Source organism: Malaclemys terrapin, chromosome 4 (assembly GCF_027887155.1).
Source record: "Malaclemys terrapin pileata isolate rMalTer1 chromosome 4, rMalTer1.hap1, whole genome shotgun sequence".
In the NCBI taxonomy this organism is placed as follows: domain Eukaryota; kingdom Metazoa; phylum Chordata; order Testudines; family Emydidae; genus Malaclemys; species Malaclemys terrapin.
In genome coordinates, this window is record NC_071508.1 from 58,172,663 (window position 1) to 58,195,343 (window position 22,681).

The following is a 22,681-nucleotide window of genomic DNA, read 5'->3' on the forward strand; positions in this document are numbered from 1 at the left end:
TGCTGCCAGTTTCACTTGCAAATTTAATTGTAATGGTACTAAGCTTTCAGACTTTCATGAGCCAGGCAAGAGAAATTGCTTTTCAGAACAGTTGCTGATTGTCCCTGGTCCTGTGCTTATCACAGTATATAGGCCCAGTTAGAGCACAAATAAAGTGGCTTCTCCTGTAAAAAAGTAGAAGTGGAGAAAGGCCAAAGTAAATGATTACTACAAATGTTGCAAAATCCATTCTTTTGCTTCTGATGCTTGCTTAAGGTTAAAAACAGTAAGTTCATTGTATTCTGCATGCCTAATTAGAGTCTCAGTACAGAAGTTTACTCTCAGTAAGCATGGAAGAATTAGGGCTTTATTGAAACTGGAATCAGGATTAATGGTATTGAAATACTTGGAATTTAATCTTTTTACAATCCACTCAAGAAGTATGTTCAAAAATATTAAAAAGAGAGCAACATAATGTATCTGACTAAGAAATAACTTTTCATGTTAAACAGACAGTTTTTGAATTATTTTTATTCCCCCAGTGAATTGAACTCACAACCCTGGGTTGAGCAGGCCAATGCTCAAATCACTGAGCTATCCCTCCCCCCACTTCCACTGTACTGTCAACATTTTAGTAAAGACCAAGTCCTGGCATGAGACTTCAAATGTATGACAGTTGGGGGTTACAGTGGAGACTATTCCCAGTCTTCGGCATGATCCAAAATCACTAAAGGTAGTGGAGATTCTGACTCTCAAATAGACAAAACCCCAAACTTACATTCCCACATATTACCATGCCCCAAATTTATCTTGTATATTTAGGTAAGCCTTTATATTAACTTACATTATCCTAGATAAAGATACAATTATGTGCTTCAATGTTTCCAGAATCACTTGGGTAATATAGTCTAAGATTTCAGCAACAACATGTGCCCTTGGGACTTTCAACTCTGTTTCATCTCCAGAATGATTTGCATTTTAAAAACATAAATTTATAAGTGGTGGTACATCCAAGCACAAGGCAAGTCTGAAATCAAATATTTCCCTATATGCTGATGGAGTTTGTATTTATTTCCTCTTAAATCATTTAAAAGCATTTTAGATGGTACTGAATTGGATGCATTTATCTGTGGTTAGGAATTATTCCATTCAATCCCAGTGGACAGACTTTATTGCATCATTTCTGGTGAGCTCAACGTGTGCATTGTCCCAGTGAAATAGCAGTGAATGCTCAGAACAAGCTGTCTGGAGAGCATCAGCATTTCCTCTTCCATGCACTCTCTTCATCATTGTCATCGGTCAACATAATGCTCATGCCAAAAATAGAGCCATAGTGTTTTCAGTAGCAATCTGGAATTCACAGTAACCAGAGTCTCCTGCGCCTCATGTCCTTCAAACCACAAATTGTGGCTTTTGTGAAGAACTTGACCTCTGACACAATTAAAAAAAAAAAAAAAAATTCAGACAGTGAGCAAATGTCTCTGCTGAGATTTCACTTTGTTCATATTAAATAGTTTTAGGATTATTTTGGAAACCGACTGGCCTAAAGGCTCTCCTCCTTTGAAATAGCCCCACAGAAAGGGGGTGGAGGGAGTTAGTCGGGACAATGGACAAGCCTCACCTTATGGCATTCACGACTTCCACTCAAGGCTATGTGAAGGGGACAGGAGTCCTTCTGCCTTCATAAAAGGGCTTCCTATCTGTACTGCTTCTGATATCCTATCTCTCTTATCAACAGCATGGTTTCTTTTTGAGTCATGCTGCTACTGGCTCCCACTACCCTGCCAATGCCTTACACTCCTCCTCTTCCCCTTTCCTTTGCAAAGTGATGGTAGAAAGCACAGAGGGTACGTAAATGTTGTTAGCTTATCTGATGGCATTTTTAGAGGGAGTTTTCCAAGTGGTTATTAGGAAGGAGGCATGCTGCATAGAATGACTAGTCCCATCTGCTGGAGATCCTTCCCCTCTTTCTCCTCCTGAAGATCCCTAGCCATGCTGTAGTCACACGGTGTTTGGATGAAGGATGCTTAAATACCACTCAAGGCTGATGCAACAACCCCTCCCCCGCCGCCTTCCCCTCGTCCTCATTAAAATCCTCTGGCATTCCAACTCAGCTAGTGTTTGCAATGCTGTGGATGGGCTACTAGACTAGACTAGAATCCTGCCCCCTTCAGCTGGAGTGAGTGTTACTGTGACAAAGGGCCCATGAGTGCATAAAAGGTGGAGGAAGATCCTCCTCAACCTTAAAAAAGTCAGATGGAATGAAAACTTGGTTGGGACTCTCTTGGCTATAAGAGCTCCCCCCCCCCCCCAATTCAAGGAAGCTCTGTAGGTGGGCCACGCACCAAACTTTTATTTTCTTTTATTGTAGATCTCTCTTAGAGGCTGATGTCTTCTGCTTGCTAGGAGCCAAGAGTCCGTGGAAGGCAGGAAAGTGTCTCTTTCCTTTTGATTGGAGCCCTCTAGAAAATCAAAGCACTAATGGTTTAGGTGCTCTGGAGTGCTGTCTGAAAGTGTCAGTGCATGGTGTGATATAAAGACTTGTGGACGGGCTTCTTCCAGATATCCTGGTGACTGCTCGGACAAGGAGTTACTGGTGGCTATGGTGGCACATTGACTATTCCCCGTTTTTCTGAAGTTATCAGGTTTTTCCTGCAGGAAACGGTAACTCTGGCAGAGGCCAGCAAATTTAATAGGCTATTTCTACACTTGCAGAGTTTTTGTGCTGTCCGTTTCAATGGGGATAGTGAACCGGTGAAAGAAGAGCGCTGGTTTGTGTACTCACTTTCACAGGCATCAGAGAGTGTTTATATTTGCAGCACTTCCATCCCCGGTGAGAGCTGCCCTCAGTGTACTGCTATCCCACAGTGCAGCTTTCTCCATTTTGATTATAGGTCTTGTGGGAAGGAGTGGGGGGGTATCACAGGGCATCCTAGGTCCCTGCACAGCCGCCTCTCCCCAAACACTGATCAGCTCCAGTAGCTCAGCATTGCTCCAAGCAGGAGAGCCTTTGCTCCGTGGAGCAGCCATTGTCACCTGGCCAGATAAGTGAGCACTTGCCAAGAAAACAGGAAGGGGAGTTTCAAAGTTCCTGGGGCTTTACAGGGGGAGGGGTGGATGTCTGTTTACCTGGCGTCAGAGCAGCTGGCCAGAGTGGTCACCTAGGCACTGTGGGATATCCTGTGAAGGCTAAAAGCTCTGTAAACAGGAAGAACATATCTTCACTTGCACCTCACAGCAAAAGCATCACCGGTAAGAGCTGTACACCTCTTGTGGAGGTGGTTTTCTTTTTGCAGTGAAACTTCTGAGTTTCACCGCAAAAAGTCATTGGCAAGTGTAGATGCTCCCATGGTTTTTGCGCAAAAAGGGGACTTTTTCCACTTTAAATGGCAAGTGTAGACATGCCCTAAGTGGGTGGCTATAGCTATATCACTCATCCTTTACTTTTCACTGGTTTCCTTATGCTGACTTTCATACATCATGGATGTATTTTGAGAAGTTAACAGTTAATCACCGTGGGCTTGAACCTTCAAAGGTGCTGAATGGGAATGGAAGCACTCAGTTCCTGGCAAGATTAGAGCCTCTGAGAGATGGAGCAAGGGAAAGGTTGTTTTTTGCTTCATGAAGCCCTTCACAAACTAAGAGGGAACATACCACAAATGAGGAACTCAGACTGGAAAACAAAATTGCCTAACTTATTTTTGGCAACAAGTATTTAATCATGGCCCTAGGTCCAAGAAAAGGTACAAACTCTCAACACTGGAAATTTATTATACCCTAAAATGGCAACAGAATGATGTAAAAGCAAAGGTTATTTATTTTAAGCATGGCCACAAAATGTAAGCATTCCAAATGCTTCTCTGTTTCTTCCCACAGGAGGCTTTTATAGGTTGCCTATATTCATTCATGTTGAAAGAATACAAGATTTATGTGATGGGTCTCCTCTTAATTTAAAGACATTGATTATTTTGGCTTCCCTTTCTGTTTGAAGTAAACATGGGTAGAGAATGAATGGTTTGTGAACAATGTTAAATTAAAAGTGTATCTGCAAAGGCCCTTCTAACAATTTATTTTAAATCTAAAAGCCAACTGATGGGGGTCCAAGTAAAATAACTAATTATGTGGGAGATTAAACAAGCCTCAGTTTGGTATTGTGTTTGGAATGGTAGGTAATTCCTTAATAGCAGGAAGAAGGGAATATGACTGGCCCCATTTAAAACTCTGGACTTGAATCCAGGTAAGCTCTCTCCAACTGTAAACAGCTAAATAATCCATCTTAATTCTCTTGGGGGAAAAATAAGAACTTGGGAATCTAAATCTTTTGACCTGGTATGACTTTAGTGGGGAGTGTCTGAAATTCAGAATGAGGGGTTAAAGTAGGATCTGGGAGTGGCCCTACAAAGTTATTTTAGTACTTTAAAATGTACACTAATTAGAGTAGCTTTCTCTTCTCACAGCTCAATAGTAGTTGTCCTAAATACTGCATGTGGTTTGACCATGAAGAACATGAATTACTCATTACATGAATGTAATCATTTTAAATAACAATGTGCAAAGAATGCAAACCTCCCTTATACTGGAGAGTACTAGATTCTTTTTCATTCGGGCGTGGTTCACATGGGGGTTGGAAGAGTGAAGTAGGTCCCCTTTTCCTGGAATTTCAGTTTTGGAGTAACAAGACGTGATGCAACTGATGACAAGATGAACAGGCTCCTCATGCTGAATCTAAGTTGTTCTGGGTTAGTTGTATGCCAATGCCCTAGCTGTAATTGGACATCTTTCTTTAAAATAATGTAGTGTTGACTTATGGCCAACTCCCAGAGATACAAGGCTCTGACCACAGTTATGGTTGAGGGATGCTTCTGAGGAATTACTGTGTGTGAAGTTGTCAGAAAGGTATTGATTGCTAGCTAGTGGAGTAAGGCCCAAAATGATTGTCATTAGACAAATGTGATAGTGTTTTAGGGAGAATGAGTTGTCCTTAAAACGAACAGGAGTACTTGTGGCACCTTAGAGACTAACTACAGATGTATCCGAAGAAGTGAGCTGTAGTCCACGAAAGCTTATGCTCAAATAAATTTGTTAGTCTGTAAGGTGCCAAAAGTACTCCTGTTCGTTTTGCGGATACAGACTAACACGGCCGCTACTCTGAAACCTGAGTTGTCCTTGAAACTTGAGTGTTTAAGCATGTTTATAATGGTCATTATGAAATAAACTGATGCCTAGTATTAAGAACATAAGAACGGCCATACTGGATTAGACCAATGGTCCATCTCGCCAAGTATCCTGTCTTCTGACAGCGGCCAATGCCAGGTGTTTCAGAGGGAATAACAGAACAGCTAATAATCAAATGATCCATCTCCTGTTGCCCATTCCCAGCTTCTGGCAAACAGAGGCTAGGGATGCTTCAGAGCATGGTTTTGCATCCCTGCCCATCCTGGCGAGTAGCTAGTAATGGATCTCTCCTCCATGAATGTATCTAGTTCTTTTTTGAACCCTGTTATAGTCTTGGCTTTCACAACATCCTCATTGCAGGGGTGGCATAATTTTATTTATAATTTCTGCAATTGGTATATTTCATGCCATTACTAACTTTATTCTGCACTTTGTCTCATTTAGAGAGCCTTTCATTTCTGCATGCTTGTATCTAGCTGGTTTTAAATATGATTTGTAGGTTTTGGATCTTCATTATGTTGAAAATATGTTAATTTGACTTTCTTTTCTAGGTATAATATTCTTGGAAGTACTTGATAGTGTCTGTCACCTGTATCAGAGCACCACAGTTCAAGTTTAGTCCTTTCTACGCACACTGCTCAGAACATGGGGGAAAACGATGATGAAAAGCACAGCCACGGTGGCCAGATATTTGAAAACTTTGTACAAGCATCAACATGCAAAGGTACCATTCAGGCCTTTAATATCCTCACCCGTCAACTTGAACTAGATCCATTGGACTACAGAAATTTCTATACTAAATTGAAGTCAAAGGTAACCAGCTGGAAGGCCAAAGCTTTGTGGAACAAGCTTGATAAAAGAGTAAGTCATAAAGAATATAAGCGAGGAAGATCTTGTAAGAACACTAAGGTAAGTTGAGAACTTCCATTTCTAATTTATGGTTTAGAACAATTTTTAGTTGCCAAATTTTTGCCACTAAAGATAGAGTTCTGCATAGTATAAACTATTTTCTTACATAGCAAATGAGTGGGGGTTGTCTGCAGAGCACTTACTGGAACCTGGAGATCTGGCTTGTCATGTGGCATTGACTCTCCTTGTTTCTAGCTATTAAACTATAGTAAACATAAATATTTAAATACCTTCTTATTGTTGCTTTTGCATACAAAAAATTCCTGTCGTTTTTCCCACTGATGTTACGTGATTGCAAGTAGGGATGTAAATATCATTTAAAAAAGTACCTGTTTAAACTATTAAAATTATATCGGTTAACCATTTAACATTTTACATCCCTAGTTGGTACCCTGTCACCACCCCCTCCTGTGCACTGTCCTGATGATGGGGGGTGGGGAAAGGGAGAGACCATCCTGTGATCCAGGAATGTTATGGTGGCAGGGAGAACCTGTCATGACCAGGAGGTGTCATGGTGACATCAGTCTCCACCATCATATAACCCAGTCTCCCTCAGTGCGTCGTGGGACTTTGGATAGTTCTGGTCGCATGCCCCTTGCTGCCCAGCTCCCTGGCCGCACCCTGGGCCAGGAGGTGGCGAGTGCCCAGCACCATCACATCTGGTGGCAGCAGCCAGCAGGCGCCTGGGTCCTGAGCAGCTGCCCATATGGGAGGAGTCTGGATGGTGTCCAGGGGCTTGGCAGAGTCTCACAGGGGGGTCGGGGCAGCGGGGGGCAGTAGCTGCTCCTCAGGCAGGGGGCCTGTGTCTGCGGGGGAGGGGATGTGCCCGGCTGGGGTCCCTGTACTGGCTCCTAGCGGGGAGCGAGGTACCCAGCTGTTCCGGGCTCCCGAACCATCACCATGAGAGGGCGGTTTGGTTTGTCCTGCTCTGGGTGCTGCTGGGGAGTGGGATGCAGATAGGGAAGAGGTGGATTTGTTAATGCACACAGTGTGCTTGGATGTGGGGGCAGGGAGCGCAGCCAACTTGAAGGAATGACAGCAGAAGTAGGGATGTGAAATGTCATGAAATTATTTTACCAATCTGTTTGAAAGGTTAACTGCAATATATTAACAGTAAGACTAATACTTATTGGTTAACCGTAGAATATTTTACATTCCTAATTGTGAGTAGAAGAGGAGGTGGTCTGTGTGATTGTGAACAGCATGGTGATGTTCTGTTCTAGTAAGATGTAGTGCAGATCTGTCGGAAACCATTGAATTCCAGTGAGTATAAATGCTGTTATAAAAGTTTTATACTAAAGCTTTATTTTTAACCAGTTCAAAGGGGGGTGGCGGGAAATAGCTCAGTGGTTTGAGCATTGGCCTGCTAAATTGTGAGTTCAGTCCTCGAGGGGCCACTTAGGGAGATCTGGGGCAAAATCAGTACGTAGTCCTGCTAGTGAAGGCAGGGGGCTGGACTTGATGACCTTTTAGGGTCCCTTCCAGTTCTACGAGATAATATATAACCTATGGAGATATACCTATATGCCACTGGGGTCATCTGTTTTGCAATTATATTTCATTTTAGAGTAGCTCACTTGCAACTGTATAAATATGGCTCTCAGTTTTATTGCTGAGTTATAGCTATAAATTGAGATCCAGATTGAGAATTCCCAGCCCTCAGATGGGTTATTGATACTTGTGTAAGTAAAACACAGGGAGAAAGGGTATATAAAATATACACAGGATTCCAAACCATGAAGGGTTTCATAAATTGAAATCATTATGAATTTCATAGTTGTAATCTCTGCAAAGGGGCAGTGTGGCTTTTCTACCCCCTTCACTCTCCTTAAAGAACAGGGGCTTTTCAAAAGCATCTGGGAGAAAGGACTCTTAAATCACTTGGAATGCATGTAAGGGCTTCTGTTTTTGTTTGTAAAACTTATCTTTTGGATAAGCTCTTTGTTATTCTTTTAAAAAAATAGTTTTGAAATATCTCTGCTGCAAGCTTCTCTGGGAAATGAAGAGCCAAGAGATTTTGGACCATGAAAACTGTCCTCACCACTTTCCTATCTGCCTCCCACTTCTTCCTCTGTTTGCTTTTTTTCTTTCCCTTCCTCCCGTCACTTCCATTTTCTCCTATCCTTCCTCTCTTTGTTCTTTTTGAAAGAGTTTAATATATGTCAGTGAGCAACTTCATGGTGAATGTACAGTCAGGAAAGGGAAGGAGTTGGACGGGGGGAGAGAAAGCATCTTAATTGTACCGTACTATACTCCATTCCCCCTTCTCCCCCCAGTTTCTGTTGTCAGTCTGAGGAGATAATAGCAGCAGAAAACAGGTAGTGTGGATGGCATGTGTAAAGTGTAGGGAGAGCATGGCTCTGGTCTCTGAACTGTGCCCATACAGTGCAAGGCCCTGATCCTATAAAACCTTAAGAATTTGCTTAATGGCACACACTATGTGAAGTCACACTGAAGTCAATGGCACTCTCAATTTGTAACATTTAACCACATGTGTAAAACTTTGCAGGATTGTGACCCAAGAGTCTAACTGCCTCCTGTGGTATTAGTTCTGTGCTTTGGAATAAGGATTTATTTGTACTTATGGGGCATAAATATTTGTATAAACTAATGTGTGTATTATATGTTATGGATAAATGTAGGATAACTCCTCATAGACAAAAGGGTGCGTATAGGAGTAAGATGTATCTGTATTTGTTGTTTTTATATTATCTACCATAACAAGACCTATAATTCACTCTCATCAAAGTGAGCTGATTGCATGTGAGAAGAATGAATCTGGAGGTTGCAGCAAATGAAAATGTTAACAGTGGTCTACAGGCTTAGTGTGGATATCTAGCAAACATTCCTTACATGTGAATCCTAGTCTCTTGTGAAAGCATATCTGTGCCACATGAATGGTGGGAAACACATTGAGACAAGAGGGCAGACTCTCTGATCATTACCTTGATGCAATCCGACAGTCCTATTTACAGATCACGCTAAAGTGTAGATAAGTCAAGATAAGATGCCAACATTAAGAAATACTAATGGTCCAATAAAAATACTACTGCACAATAGAGAAGATTAATGGTTAAAGATACCAACCCATTACTAGTATGTTGTTAGCTTTGTTGATGCTACCAACAAATTGCTATCTTCAGACCACTGTGACTTTTACCTATGCTGTGAATTTGTAGTTGAATAATGGGTCTGGAGTTTTTTGCACATTTTAAGCTTGGTGGTCCAAATTCACCCTCTTCTTGCGTCTCATGCAACACTGTAGGCTTTTGTATGTTGCACAGTGTAGAATGTGGCCCAAACTTTCCACTTTCAGTTATATACGGAAAAGTGCTGGTTGCATTGGATCAGTTGGAATGTAAATCTTAACGGTTTCATATTTCAGCAGACCCAAAACGTTAGACAAGTGGCTATTTGAAAATACAATTTTATTTGAGAGCTAAAGTTGCCAATAGGCATCACTTTTTTTAAAAATTAGCTAAAGACATTAGTTCTGTAGGGTGGTGGATGGGGAGAAGGTGTTGTCTGGCATATAAATGGGAATGGAATGAGATGCTGCAGTCTCTGGATTTTAGTGGAAGAATGGTGTAATGGAGGATTAGTTCTTGGTCCCACATGTTAGGACTTGACTGTAGAACTTTTACTGTGGAAGGGTGGGCAAAGAACATCTAAGATCTGGATTTTGAAAGGGAGCGCTGCGGGGAAGACAGTGGTACAGGGGATCTCGAGTCTCTTGATGAGCAGGAATATTGAGGGCAGCATTAATTTATGGACTTTGATGCCCTAATGGAGACAATGGCACCACTTGTTACAATCACTTGTCAAAGTTTCCCATCCGTCAGGATCGATTCCAAATTCCTTCATATTTCGCTTGCATGTGTCTTTATGGCGAAGCTTGGGACGTCCTGCTGCTGTTTTCCCTCTGATAGCTCCCCATATAGCATGTCCAGGGGTATGCGTCTGTCTTCCAGCCTACTCAGAGGACCCAGCCAGCGCAGTTGTCTTTGCTTGAGCAGGGCTGTTGCACTTGGTAAATTTGCCCGTTTGAAGAACCTAAAGAGCCTGTAGGAAGCAGGCAGTTCCCAACCAAGACACCTGCGTTTGCAATAATTGCCAAAGATCATGCAAATCTCAGATTGGTCTATTCAGTCACATGGGACATTGGAAACTATCTACATCATAGGCTGCAATTCCCACCGTCTCTTGCAGATGAAAGGATGCCAACATTAAGTTAGGTGTAAGAACTAATACTTGACTCAAAGGAAATTTAGAATTTAAGGAATGCTATTTAATTTTAATGTTTTTTTTAAAGGGGGTGGGAGGAAGCTTTTACTTAAACTTACCTTAGAGGTTGTTTTATGGGTTTGGGAATGTCCTTAGGGTATTTTTTTTTTTTTTTTTTAAGTAGAGGCCCCTAGCAGCTTTGCTGGTTATGTTAGCTGAACTTGTAACCTTTGGTGGGCACAATGACCAATATCCTAGTTTGAGGTTCCCTTTACATGTTGCTTTATAACCTATCCAACTACCCAAAATCTTCTGCAATCTTTGGTGGCTAAAACCAGGGTCTAAACTAGCCTTGATCCTTGCTTTACAAAATCAAAATTGGCCACTTTACCTGATGTCTTCTCACCTCTTTCACAGTGCTTACAAGATCCATTTGCTGCACAAACCTTTTAGACACACTTCAGTGACTTGTAATTTCCTCTGTACCAGGGGTTCTCAAACTGGGGGTCAGGACCCCTCAGGGAGTCGCAAGGTCATTACGGGGGGGCTCGCGAGCTGCCAAACCCCACTTGCTTCCAGCATTTATAATGGTGTTAAATATATTAAAAAGTGTGTTTAACTTATTAGGGAGGGTCGCACTCAAGCTTGTGATGTGGAAGGGGTCGCCAGTAAAAAAAAAAAAAAAGTTTGAGACCCACTGCTCTATACTATGTAGTATAGTAACATACATGGAAACATTAAAAAAAAAATGAGCTCTTATTTCCTAAAGAATGTTCCACTACAATTAAGTAGTAATAACCCTGTGCATTAGTTATCATTTAAGAATTGTGTCAAATTTTATTTTGAAGTTTTTACAGTGAAGTGTTTTTAAGTTGGGAGGACTTTTAAAAAAAAAAAAAAGTGTCGAATTTTCAAAAAAGTTCAAACATACCATGTTTTAGTCACCTATCTCAAAAACGACATTGTCCTTTAACCTTAGAATTTGCAAAAGAAACCACAATTAAAAAAAACCCACTCTACTCTACTCTAGGGAAACACCACACACAACATTTCAGGCATAAAGTAACCTTTTTCAGAAGTATCAGAGGGGTAGCCGTGTTAGTCTGAATCTGTAAAAAGCAACAGAGGGTCCTGTGGCACCTTTGAGACTAACAGAAGTACTGGGAGCATAAGCGTGAGGTTCTGACCCACGAAAGCTTATGCTCCCAGTACTTCTGTTAGTCTCAAAGGTGCCACAGGACCCTCTGTTGCTTTTTCAGAAGCTAGAAGTACAGGTCTGTCGCATCTTACGCGCATTTAATACGCGCAATTTCAACTTTACGCGGTTGGCAAAAACAAACAAAAAAACAAAAAAAGAGAAACAACAATTTTAATGCTATACCTGTAGTGCAGGCGATTTCCCCCGCCATTGAACTCAATGGGGTTTTGGCTATACGTGGTTTTCGCTTTACGCGCTAACCGCGGAATGGAACCCTAAGGTGACCAGGAATCCTGATTTTATAGGGACAGTCCTGATTTTTTGGGTCTTTTTCTTATATAGGCTCCTATTACCCCTCCACCCCCGTCCCGATTTTTCACACTTGCTATCTGGTCACTCTGTGGAACCCCCGCGTAAGATGAGACAGGCCTGTATGTGTATTTAATAAAATAAAAAATGGCTCCTCTCCCCTTCCCAGATTTGTAATGTTATGAGTGCCTTAACTATGCAGTTACTACCCTGATTCTCGTGTCCTACACAATGCACCTGGATTACAAAAAAACAGATGGTTTTCGGCATCCAAAATGTAGGAAAGCATAGTAATACACACACGCCTCCCCCTGCACAACACAAGTGAGTTACAGAAAACACAAACTCCTGAGACCACTTCCCTTCAGTGTCTTCTCTACCACTGTGAATTCGTAGGTCCGGCATCACTTGGAATGTTCTCTTGCTTAGAGCTTGTTCCTCCTTTTTTTTAAAATAGCCTGTGCTACCTTTTCTGCCCCTGTTTCAGCTGGGGAATTTCCAAGCTCCAAAGCCAGCTCCCTCTGCTTCTGGGCAGGGAGTAATTCAGTCAATGGCTCCGCTAATAGCAAGCCTATTGTTTCACTAGGGTGGAACTATTCAGTGTTGATGGTCTTTGATCCAGTCAGAGCTTCCCAGAATTAGGGTGTGTCTATGCTGCTCCACAGTTAGGACAATAGGTGTCTGAACAATATTGAGTACCAAGGTGCTATTCTGTAATGCCCCCAGGTGGACAGTGCAAGCATGAACTAAAAGGTTGTAAGTTCCCATTAACATAGGTTCCTACCTCATATTGAGGACTTTAAGTTCACACACCCACATGGGAGAGTTACACCTCAGCACTCCATTCACATTGCTATTCACATCCCCAGCCGAACTGCAGTGTAGACATGCCCGTAGTCTCTGTACTAGGTGCCAAGTTCCTGCTACCAAATAAATGCTCAAAGCCTCACTAAAGTGTTCATTAAAAATGAAGGTTGACATACAACATGGTGTTCAGAAAGCCAAAATGAAACTCATAAACTGACAGACGTATCCTCCCAGTCAGTCGCATAAGCATTATCTGACTGCTTAAAACATAAGGGATACTTAAAAAAACAAACTATTACTACTAAAAATTTCTTTACAGAGAATAGTGCTGGCGCTGCCTACATATCAGTACTAGGTACTCTTGTACCTGCCAGAGCTTATTTCACATCTTCTAATTAACTATTTACACTAGAAAATTAAACGGTTTTGAACCATTTCCTTGGGTTAATGACTACTTTTTCCTAGGTTTGCATATTCCTTTTGTATAGAAACCATGTAATTTAATATGCTATCAATGTGTGGAAGTTGCTGCTGGTGGTAGTGTAAAAATATAGAAACAAGTGAATTATCACACTTGTCAGTTATTTTGGTTAAGCAGGTACAGTAAACACTCAGCTTATTATTACAGTATGTAACTTCAAATTTGATATATGCAGAACATTGTGCATGTATGCAGGATTATTATAGGACCAGAATATGAATCAGTTGAGAGGGTCTGATCTCACAAATCATGAATGAAGTTGGAGTGGCTTGTGACTTAACCAGAATACCAAAATCAAGCTGTGTCTTCATAATATAGCCACTTTCATTCATTAATTATAAAATAGGACAATTTTATCTGCCAAGCCCTTGTTTCTTCCTTTTCACAGTGTACCATTGAATAACTCTTTCCCCCATCTACATGAGTGGATTTTTTTTTCCACCATGTAGTATGGTCCAAAGACACTAAACTGGGCAGGTGACTCATATTGGCACTCTTGCATCTTAGCAATGTACAAAATATCTGCCATTCTCATTGGTCTTTAGTATGGACAAAAACTTGTGATTTGCAAGCAGAAAGTTGGAGCATTGTAAGGACACGGTGGACAATATATTTGTTTTCTGGAGGTCCTGTTTTCTTGAAGGCGCTGAACAAAAGTTTGTCTCATAATTAAACCAATCCTCCAGTGTGTTTTAACTGAAACACTGGTAGATTTACCTTCCCCCAAAAGCACTGTCATTTGTGATCCACCTAATGCTTCCAGAGACACCTCACTCTGCATTCTATTTACTTTAGTGAACATTCTGAAATATTTTACAGATGGAAGATTTAAAATCTCCTAATTTTGCTCTTAATTAGAACCCAAGTGACTGACTCACTTTAGTGACTGACTCACTCAAAATAGAGGTTAACCTCTTGAAAACGAGGTTTGAAATGGCTGAGATTTTAAAGCTTTTTTTTAAATTTTTTTTTATAATTAAACTTTATAATGAAAATCCCATCTATTTTATCTAAAATAGCACTGATAACTTTACTAGGATAACAGAGCAAAATGACACTAGCTGACCATTGTATTTTTTTATATTTGATGACTAAAATGGTATTAATATGTTTAGTAACATTAAATTAATGGATTATCTAACCCCTTGGGTATTTTTTTCTTTTTGTGATTTTTTTTGTTTGTTTTTTGTTTTTGCTTTTTTAAATCACCATTAATTCTTTTGGGTTTAATGTACAGCAGATGTAACATGGAATCACACAATCTTTTCATGATGACGTCGTATTAAACTCCATTTAATATGAAGTGATACCATAAATTCTAAAACCTGTTTTGCAACACTGGAAGCCACAGTTAGGATATTCCACTAATCATTGTCCTTTATGCCTCTGAAAATATAGATGATATAAAAGGTGTGCAAAACTGCATCTAATTACTGTTTTACTAAAGACAACTCTCTGTGGTATACTGTAGCAAGCAGGTTGGTCTCTGTATATTCATCAACAGGTCACGAAATGTCGTAATAAGAATTGAGTACCATAATTATAGGAAGCTCTGATGAGGAAACTGTGTGCACAAAAATACATTCTGATATCAACTTCTTTATTTAAACAAGAGAGCAAAAACCACTTGTCTCTTCAGCCCTCCAATTTAGGCTGGTCCTGAAGTTGACACGCTGCTGGTGGTACTTACAAGCAACATATTCCACTGACTTAAATGGCAGGTGTGAGTGTTTAGCGCACTTGAAAATCATGTCACTCACTTAAGTGCCCAGGTTACTTTATTTTTGTAATTTATGGCATGGGTGCCTAGAGCCTCGGAGAGGGTCCTCTTTTAATTCTTTTATAAATCGATATAAATAAAGGTATAGTATGCTTTGAGTTCAGGGAAGGCTGTGGGATTATCTATGAAATAGTATGGAAGATCTACTGGGGGGAAGGAAAAAATGTGTGGATAGGGACAATATGTTACAACAGAGCCCTTTAATTGTTCATGATGGGTTCAGACTTTTTCTTCAAGAAATGTTTTTTTTGTCTCTGAAAAGAGTCATGGTGATGAAAGGACATGGTTTTGTTTTGAGAGAATGATATCTACTAAGTATTTGACTCTCTGAATCACTCTGTTTTCAAAGCAGGCCAAATTACATCACCAAAGGCAAAGTTTTGGTATTTGATTAGATAATGAAATCACTTATTTTTATTAGAACTTGTATACATTATACTACAGATGTTTTGTCAGGCACCCACTTTCCATTTTTTATCATTCATGAGAAACAGTAATCTACGGCCAGGAGAACCTAATCAGAAAGCCTGACTAATATTTTTGTAAACTTTTCTAGATGTTTGGAAGTCTTAAGGTTTGGTTGACAAGATAACGGCAGCTTTACATCTGTGTCCCTTGTTTTTATGTCTTCTCCTATTTCACTGATTTCCAAGATATATTCTTTTTTTGTAGAGATTTCCACTGAACTAGGTGTGTCTACACTGAGCTTGCTTTTACACAAATCACTGATATTGTTGCTGTCACATGGTTTAGTTAAATTTGACTGACTCGAGACTATCAAGAGATTACAGTGAGATACATTACTTTATTATGACATTTTAGTGGTTTGGATTTATAACTGTGTGAAAATAGTAAGGACAGATATCCATCCAAATTACAGGGTGGTGTTCCTAATGTGTGCCAAACCAAGGGAAATAGATGCAATCCAATGCAGCCTCAGGCCTGCCAGACAGTTGCTTTCCTTTGGTGGTGGTATGGGGTCAGATCTTTGTTTCTGTCTAGGGAAGAGAGAGAGAGAGAGAGCCAAACTGAGCTCTGATACAGCTTTATTGTTAGTTACATTACAAGCTTCTATTTTTTTTTTAGTACAGATAGGTGAGGAAATACATAATTTTGGTACCAAGAAAGGATTATACATTTGGCTGAGAACAGAATAGGTTCCAGATGTAAGGCAGTTTCCTGTCTTCTGTAGAACAGGTGCCTCTCATTTAAGTTCCCATGCTTGTTTCAAGAATCAGCTAGTTTTTTTTCCTGTTGACATAACATAGGGCATGTTATTTTGCTGTTTTGAGAAACCTGTATTTTATCAAGAAAAAGCATGATGTGTGTTTGTGTCAGTTTATTAAGACACAAATTCTGTAGCTTTTCTGTATATACAAGAGGCACTGTAGCACATGGATACATTTTGTCACATTTTTTGTCATACACAAAACCTTGATTTTTTTTTTCCAAACAATTTTAATATCTCTAGTCAGAGTTGGGGGGGGGGGGAGGGGGAATGTGTGTGTGTGTGTGTTTTAATGCAGTGAATAGTCTGCAAGTTGCGGGAAATGATAGTTGTCTCCCTCTCCCACAGCACTTTAAAAACTTTATTCTATACACTTCCAATGCAGAGAGTGATTGAAGACTTGGCTCTAGAGTGGGAGACTGATATATATTAACATGTTTGCATATGCCCAAAACACCAAAATACATGGTGCACGTAGGTATCCAGGTTCCTGGCCAAACTGGCAAATTAACTTGGTTTTGACATGTCACTAGCTACGATATAAACTTTGTATAAATCGAAAGGCTCACAAGATGGTGGGAATATATGAGCAGAGTTATAGTGGTTCAGGATTATTTATGGGAACTCCATATTGCCGTGCTTTCCCATTTCTGGGCTATTTAATCCTAACTCCCTGGCATTCAGATGTGTTATGTAGGTTTTTATGTTCTTAATATGTAGTGTAAAATGTTGTTTTTGTGGTAGAAGAAAAACCTTAATAGAAACCATGAATAATAATCCAATTTAATTTACTCTATTGTAACTGTCTTTTGGAAACTTTGTCTCAATAAAATATTGATGAGGATGACATTTTTAACATTTCATATTTAGGTTTAACAGTTATACAAACCCATGTCCAATTTGTTTACAGCTGAGTCCATTTCAAATGGAGAAACTGTTTGTTTAAAAGCAAACCATCAAAACCAACTGGCCAAACATCTTTTTTTGACACACAAGTAAATAAGGAAGAATAACTAATTATTAGAGCTGAGCTCCCCTAAAGGATTGATCCTTCCAGATGTTTTTGCAACATCATTCTCCATGTGTGGGTTTATTTTGATTAAATGGCTTTCTGCTTTGTGGTTTCCCTTGTTCTGGCTGAACAAGCAGTAGGAGGATGCAGTCACCACACAGTGAAGCACTGTAATAAACGGCTTCAGATCTCTTGCAATTAGCTTTTAGTGTGAAGGGAAAAAAAAAAATCCGAACAAACCCTCTTCATCAGAGGTCAATACATTTGACGCTTATTTTCTTTTGTATTTGTGACCAAGGTAACAGCTCCCGTAGATAATTGTTTTCTAAACTATTTGTGTTAAAAGGTAAGACCTTGTTTCCCTGGCATTGCGGGAGGCCGTGGGCACTGGTGCACCTCTGCTTCTGACACATAATGGACTAGTCTTCTGTGAACTCACAATACTTTGGTCTCGTTTTAGTTTATTGGGTTCAGGGATTTGGAGCAATCAAATTTTTAAATTGCTCCGCTCCAGCTCTGGGAAAAAACCTACTGGTCCGCGCTCCAGCTCCGGGCTCCGCTCCAAAGCCCTGATTGGGTTTAGTGTGTGGGTGATGATTGTATTTCTGGCCTGTGATATACAAGAGGTCAGACTAGAAGATCTGGTGGTTCCTTCTGGCCTTGGTGAGACAGAGTTTATGTAAAAAGGTTTCCTATAGATTTTTTTTTCTTGACCTCCCTTTATTATCTCTGGGATGTTACCGTTGGTGCAAGCTGTAATTCTGAACAGATCTTCAAAACGAGAAGTGCTGGAGACAGGAAACCATTACCTAAAGCCTATGTTTCCAATGGCTCGCAACACTACAGTTTCAGCTCTGTCTCTGAACTGGCAAGTAGTCTATTGGCACCAGAATATGTTTGTGCTGGCAGGACTTCTGATGAGGGTGTGTGTTTTTGTTTTTTGTTTTAAATGTTCTGAGATCTGGCAAATGGAAGGGTGAACTTTGCATCACCTTCAGCTATCTGAAGAGGAATAACTTACTCTCCTTTTTCACAGATTATCTGAGGTGATTTTACAGCCTATGACAATTGCATCTGGAAATCAATAAGTGCTCTGGACCTCTGATGTTCACCACTGATGAACCATTTAGGGGTCGGGGGCGGATGGGAGAGGATGATGATGCAGCCTTTTACTGAGTAAAAGATCTGTACTGTAGAAACTTACTGTCCCTTCTACTTACTGCTTATGAGTAATTAAGAATTGGGAAACATTTTGTTTACAAAAAATTCATTTGTAGAGTAGGTTTTTTCTGCTTACAAGGTAGGGGTGTGTGTGTGTGCGCGCGCGTGTACAAGATGTCATGAACACCAGCACTGCCACCTAAGAGTTTTCCTGATAAGCTAACTGTATTCAGAATTTGTAATTCTGCTTTAAAAACTGTATGCTGGTTGGGGAACTTCAAACGTTTTCAATCCAACTTTTAGATGTCTCCTTTCTACAGAAGAAGGTGCAGCAGGAGTGCCACCTCCCCCAACTACTCTACCAGTGTCCTTATGTTGCAAGCTGGAGGGACACACTCTAGGAATGAAAGATTAATTCAGTCAATTCTCCATTGTCTATTCTGTCCTTGAACATGCTCTGAGACAGCCAACATTATTGTCAGTAGTAGTGATGATGATGATGGACACTTGAATAATGAAAGTTGAAACAAGGCCACCAAATGCCTTTCAGGCGATACGGATTTTCAACCTGGTCTGTATTCACATTGGCCCCTTAGGGTATGTCTACACTGCAATTAAACACTCACAGCTTGGGCTATGGGGCTGTAAGGCTGTGGTATAGACCAGGGGTTGGCAACCTTTGGCACATGGCCCATCAGGTAATCCGAAGGCGGGCCACGAGACATTTTGTTTACATTGACCATCCGCAGGCACAGCCTCCACAGCTCCCAGTGGCCGTGGTTCGCCATTCCTGGCCAAAGGGAGCTGCAGGAAGTGGTAGGCCGCCGTGAACTGCGGCCACTGGGAGTTGTGGGGTACCAAGCCTGCGGACGGTCAATGTGAACAAAATATCTTGCAGCCTGCCTTTGGATTACCCTGGTGGGCTGTGTGCCAAAGGTTGCTGACCCCTGGTATAGACTTCTGTGCTGGAGCCTGAACTTTGGGACACTATGCGGTGGGGAGGATCCCAAAGCCTGGGCTCTGTCTGAGCCCGAATGTTTACACTGCAACTTTACAGCCTCGCAGCCTGAGCCCTGTGAGCCTGAGTCGGCTGACACAGGTCAGCCAGGAGTGTTTAACTGCAGTGTAGACATACTGTTAGAGGTAAAAGCTTCTGAATCCATTCCATTGAGCTGTCGTGTCCCTTGTAACTATCTTCTCCTATCAGATAGTTGACTTTTTTACATACAATAGAATTTCACTTTTAGTGGATGCTGCTCGTAGTGATTGTTCAGGTACGTGAACCAAAGATGCTAACTATTGGATGCAGGTGTCTTTGCCTGCACTTTCATCATTAATTTGCACTACCACATTTAAATAAATAATAAGAGGGATTAAAAAAGGCTTGTGTTGCAATAAATGGTTCTCTTAATCTTTCACTGGTGTAACCATTGGACCTCTGTCATTTGCCCCTTCCTCCCAACCTTTACACTTTGTCATCCCTAACAAACTGTACAGTTTTTGATGAGAGACAATCCTTGGGGCAATTCATAATCCAGATCAAAGAAATGTTGCAAGGGATGTCAGTTCAGTGTCCTGCAAAGCACTGTCTACTCCCAAATAATTTAGTAATAATTTATGCCCATCAGTGAGTCTTCAGTTGTAAGAAGAAAACTGGAAGTAATTTCTGATTCAAGGTGTGGAATTAAGAGGTATTTGCGTGCACGTAAAGAATGGCACAATTTGTAGGAGTGCCAGTCTTACCCAATTACAACCTGACTGACCTGCCTTGGCACATGTCTCGTAGAACTTGCTCTGTCCTCACAACGCCCACATTTTGCTTCTGTGAATTTATCCAATGTAGGAAGTTCATTGTCAGTCTGGATATAGAGACACGGTGACCAGAACAATCACAAGTGTTGATCTTTGTATCAGAATTGCATGTATTTGGAATGTGACAACAGAGTTGCAATTACAAAGCCACATATATATATAAACTTTTATATAGAAAAGCCATGTTTCATTTCTGTTGTCTTGTGCATTGACATAAATTGGCGCTTCATATAGCTTGTGTTCAGCAGTGGACAGAAGAACACTAAATTCCTCCGAATTCTCCCTGCCTCGTATATGCACACTTAATTTTTTCTTTCCTTTTCCAAAGGCCTTCCTTCTGGCAACAAAGGCTCTAGCTGCCCCTTGACCCCTCAGCCTGTTAATATTTCTGAAACCCTTTTTTGTCCAGGACAACTGAGGTCCCTGAACGCCGATTCCCTACAGTGTCTTAGGCTGTCACCAGACTAGTATGCTGGCCCTGTGAGGGAGTGTTATGTTAACACACTGTACTATTGGAAACATTCCCAATAATTGTTAAGTAAAGGTACACGCTCTAATTCTGGTTAGAATTTATAACTGTTCTGGGTTTCTCTGCCTGTTGACACTAGAAAACAATGGCACTAACAATGCTGAGTGGCCAATCTGTACGTTGTACCTAGAATGGCAAAATTTAAGAAATACATTTTTATTTGGATATCAAAGATCTTGAATGTACTAGTGTGATTGCCTTGGAAAGGCTCAACTTCCCACTCTAGGGAGTGACCTTCAACACTGCTAGTTAAGATGGGAGTTAGTGATGAGACTGAAGAGCAAAATGCATCCTTGATCAGAGGCAGTTTTTTTTTCTTTTGAAATATGGGAGGGGTGGACTGGAAGGGAAATGACCTCAGGAACCTAGAGTTATTACTTATGAAGTATTGCATCCCACATTTAACTATAACTGCCACTTGTTCTACAGTTGCTATGCTTATGATGATTAGACTTGATGAGAGGAAATGGTCTGCTCCTTTACAAACCTGCATTCCACTTCAAATGTGATTGTTTGTTACTACCTGAGCTCAGGCGTCATAGGTTAGCTTCTCTTGGTATTTGCCTGTAATAGAATAACCAATATTTAATTAAAACTGCAAATTAAACTATTTTGTGAAATATGCTGAGAAAGTGACTTGCCTTAAAAACATACCATGTGATTTTTTTGTTTTGTTTTTTGTTTGTTTAACCCTGTAAACTTCTTGTTTTAAATGTATACTTTAACTGCTAACACAGAGTGGAGTTGTTCCATCTGCTGTGCTCTCTGTAAAGCCCAGGGAGCTTCATTTTAACCTTGTCTTCAGCATGCATCAGCAGTATATAGTTACTAGATTTATTTTAAATATCTAAAACAATAATACTGTTTCTCTTCTTGGAAATGTTGATTGTACAGTATGTTCCTAGCTATACTGATACAATTAAAAGATGTACGGCATTATTTTTATTACAAGACTCTAAGGACACCCAGATAAATAAGCACTGGTACAGTGTAATATGCTGTCTCTGCAAACAGATATTATGGCTGTGTACAATAGTAATATTCTTATTGTAAATTACCAATTGCTCCTCTTCTCCTCGAAAAAGACTGGCTGTTGACCAGCTTGCCAGAGCTGCCTTTAACCCCATATTTTCCCCCCACACTTTCATTTAAGGAGACACAGTGTGACTTCCATTCCTCAAGCTAGAACTGACTCCCTTCAGGACCTATTAGCCTTGTTTGTTGCAGTCCTGATCCTGTAATCACACAGTAACCTTTCTCATGTAACTAGTCCCATTGACTTTAATGAGGTTACTTTTCCAAGAGTAAAGTTACTCACATATCCCACATTTGGCGCTCCAGTCCGGATCTGAAGTGTGGTCAAGTGGTTAGGGCACCAGCATTAGGACTTAGGAGACTTGGGTTCAAGTCCGTACTCTGCCATGTAATTCCTCTGTGATCTTGGGTAAGTATTTTAGCTTCTCTATGCCTCAGTTCCCCATCTGTGTATATAGGTATTTGGACAGGCTGGGGTCAGGGAGAGACTACAGCACTTGTATTTCCCAGGGATGTTGGGAGGATCAATACTCAAAAATAGTGAGATGCTCAGATACTATGGTGAGGGGGGCATATAAGTACCATAGATAAATAAACAGGTTCCACTTGAAATGGGTGAGACACGCTCTCTTCCCTAGGGGTTTAGCTTTCTACCTTTTCAGCCATTTTTGGCTCACAAGCGTGACAACGAAGAATTTAAAGCTTCTAGAGACACTTGTGTAGATTCTGTGTAATGTCTACCAATTACCAATTTACAATTATTTTTTTATAAGCTATAAACTGTTAAAGCTCTTTGGAAGCTGACAGACTTAAATATGACAAAAAGCTAATGAGAGAGCTGTATTGTACTAAAAAGCTAAAATCCAAAGTAAATTATATATCTTGGCATGGTTCAGTTCTCCAGTTTTAAAAATGAAGATACTCAGTGTATCTCAGAATCCCTATAAATTGAATGTTTCAATGTGTAAGTGGAAACACACATTTGTTGGATAATGGAGCATAAATTCTGGATCTCTTGCATATGATGTGGTGTTTTTTTTAA

At 40.5% G+C, this 22,681-nt stretch overlaps 1 protein-coding gene across 1 annotated transcript in view; it reads left to right on the top strand.

The window, feature by feature from the left end:
* Positions 1–22,681, top strand: part of MICAL2 (microtubule associated monooxygenase, calponin and LIM domain containing 2) — a 192,836-nt gene that overhangs the window by 26,422 nt on the left and 143,733 nt on the right. The window contains exon 2 of the mRNA XM_054026154.1: positions 5,706–6,063. Coding sequence (XP_053882129.1) covers positions 5,800–6,063 — 264 coding nt within the window. The 5' untranslated portion in view covers positions 5,706–5,799. The remainder of the gene's footprint in view (positions 1–5,705; positions 6,064–22,681) is intronic.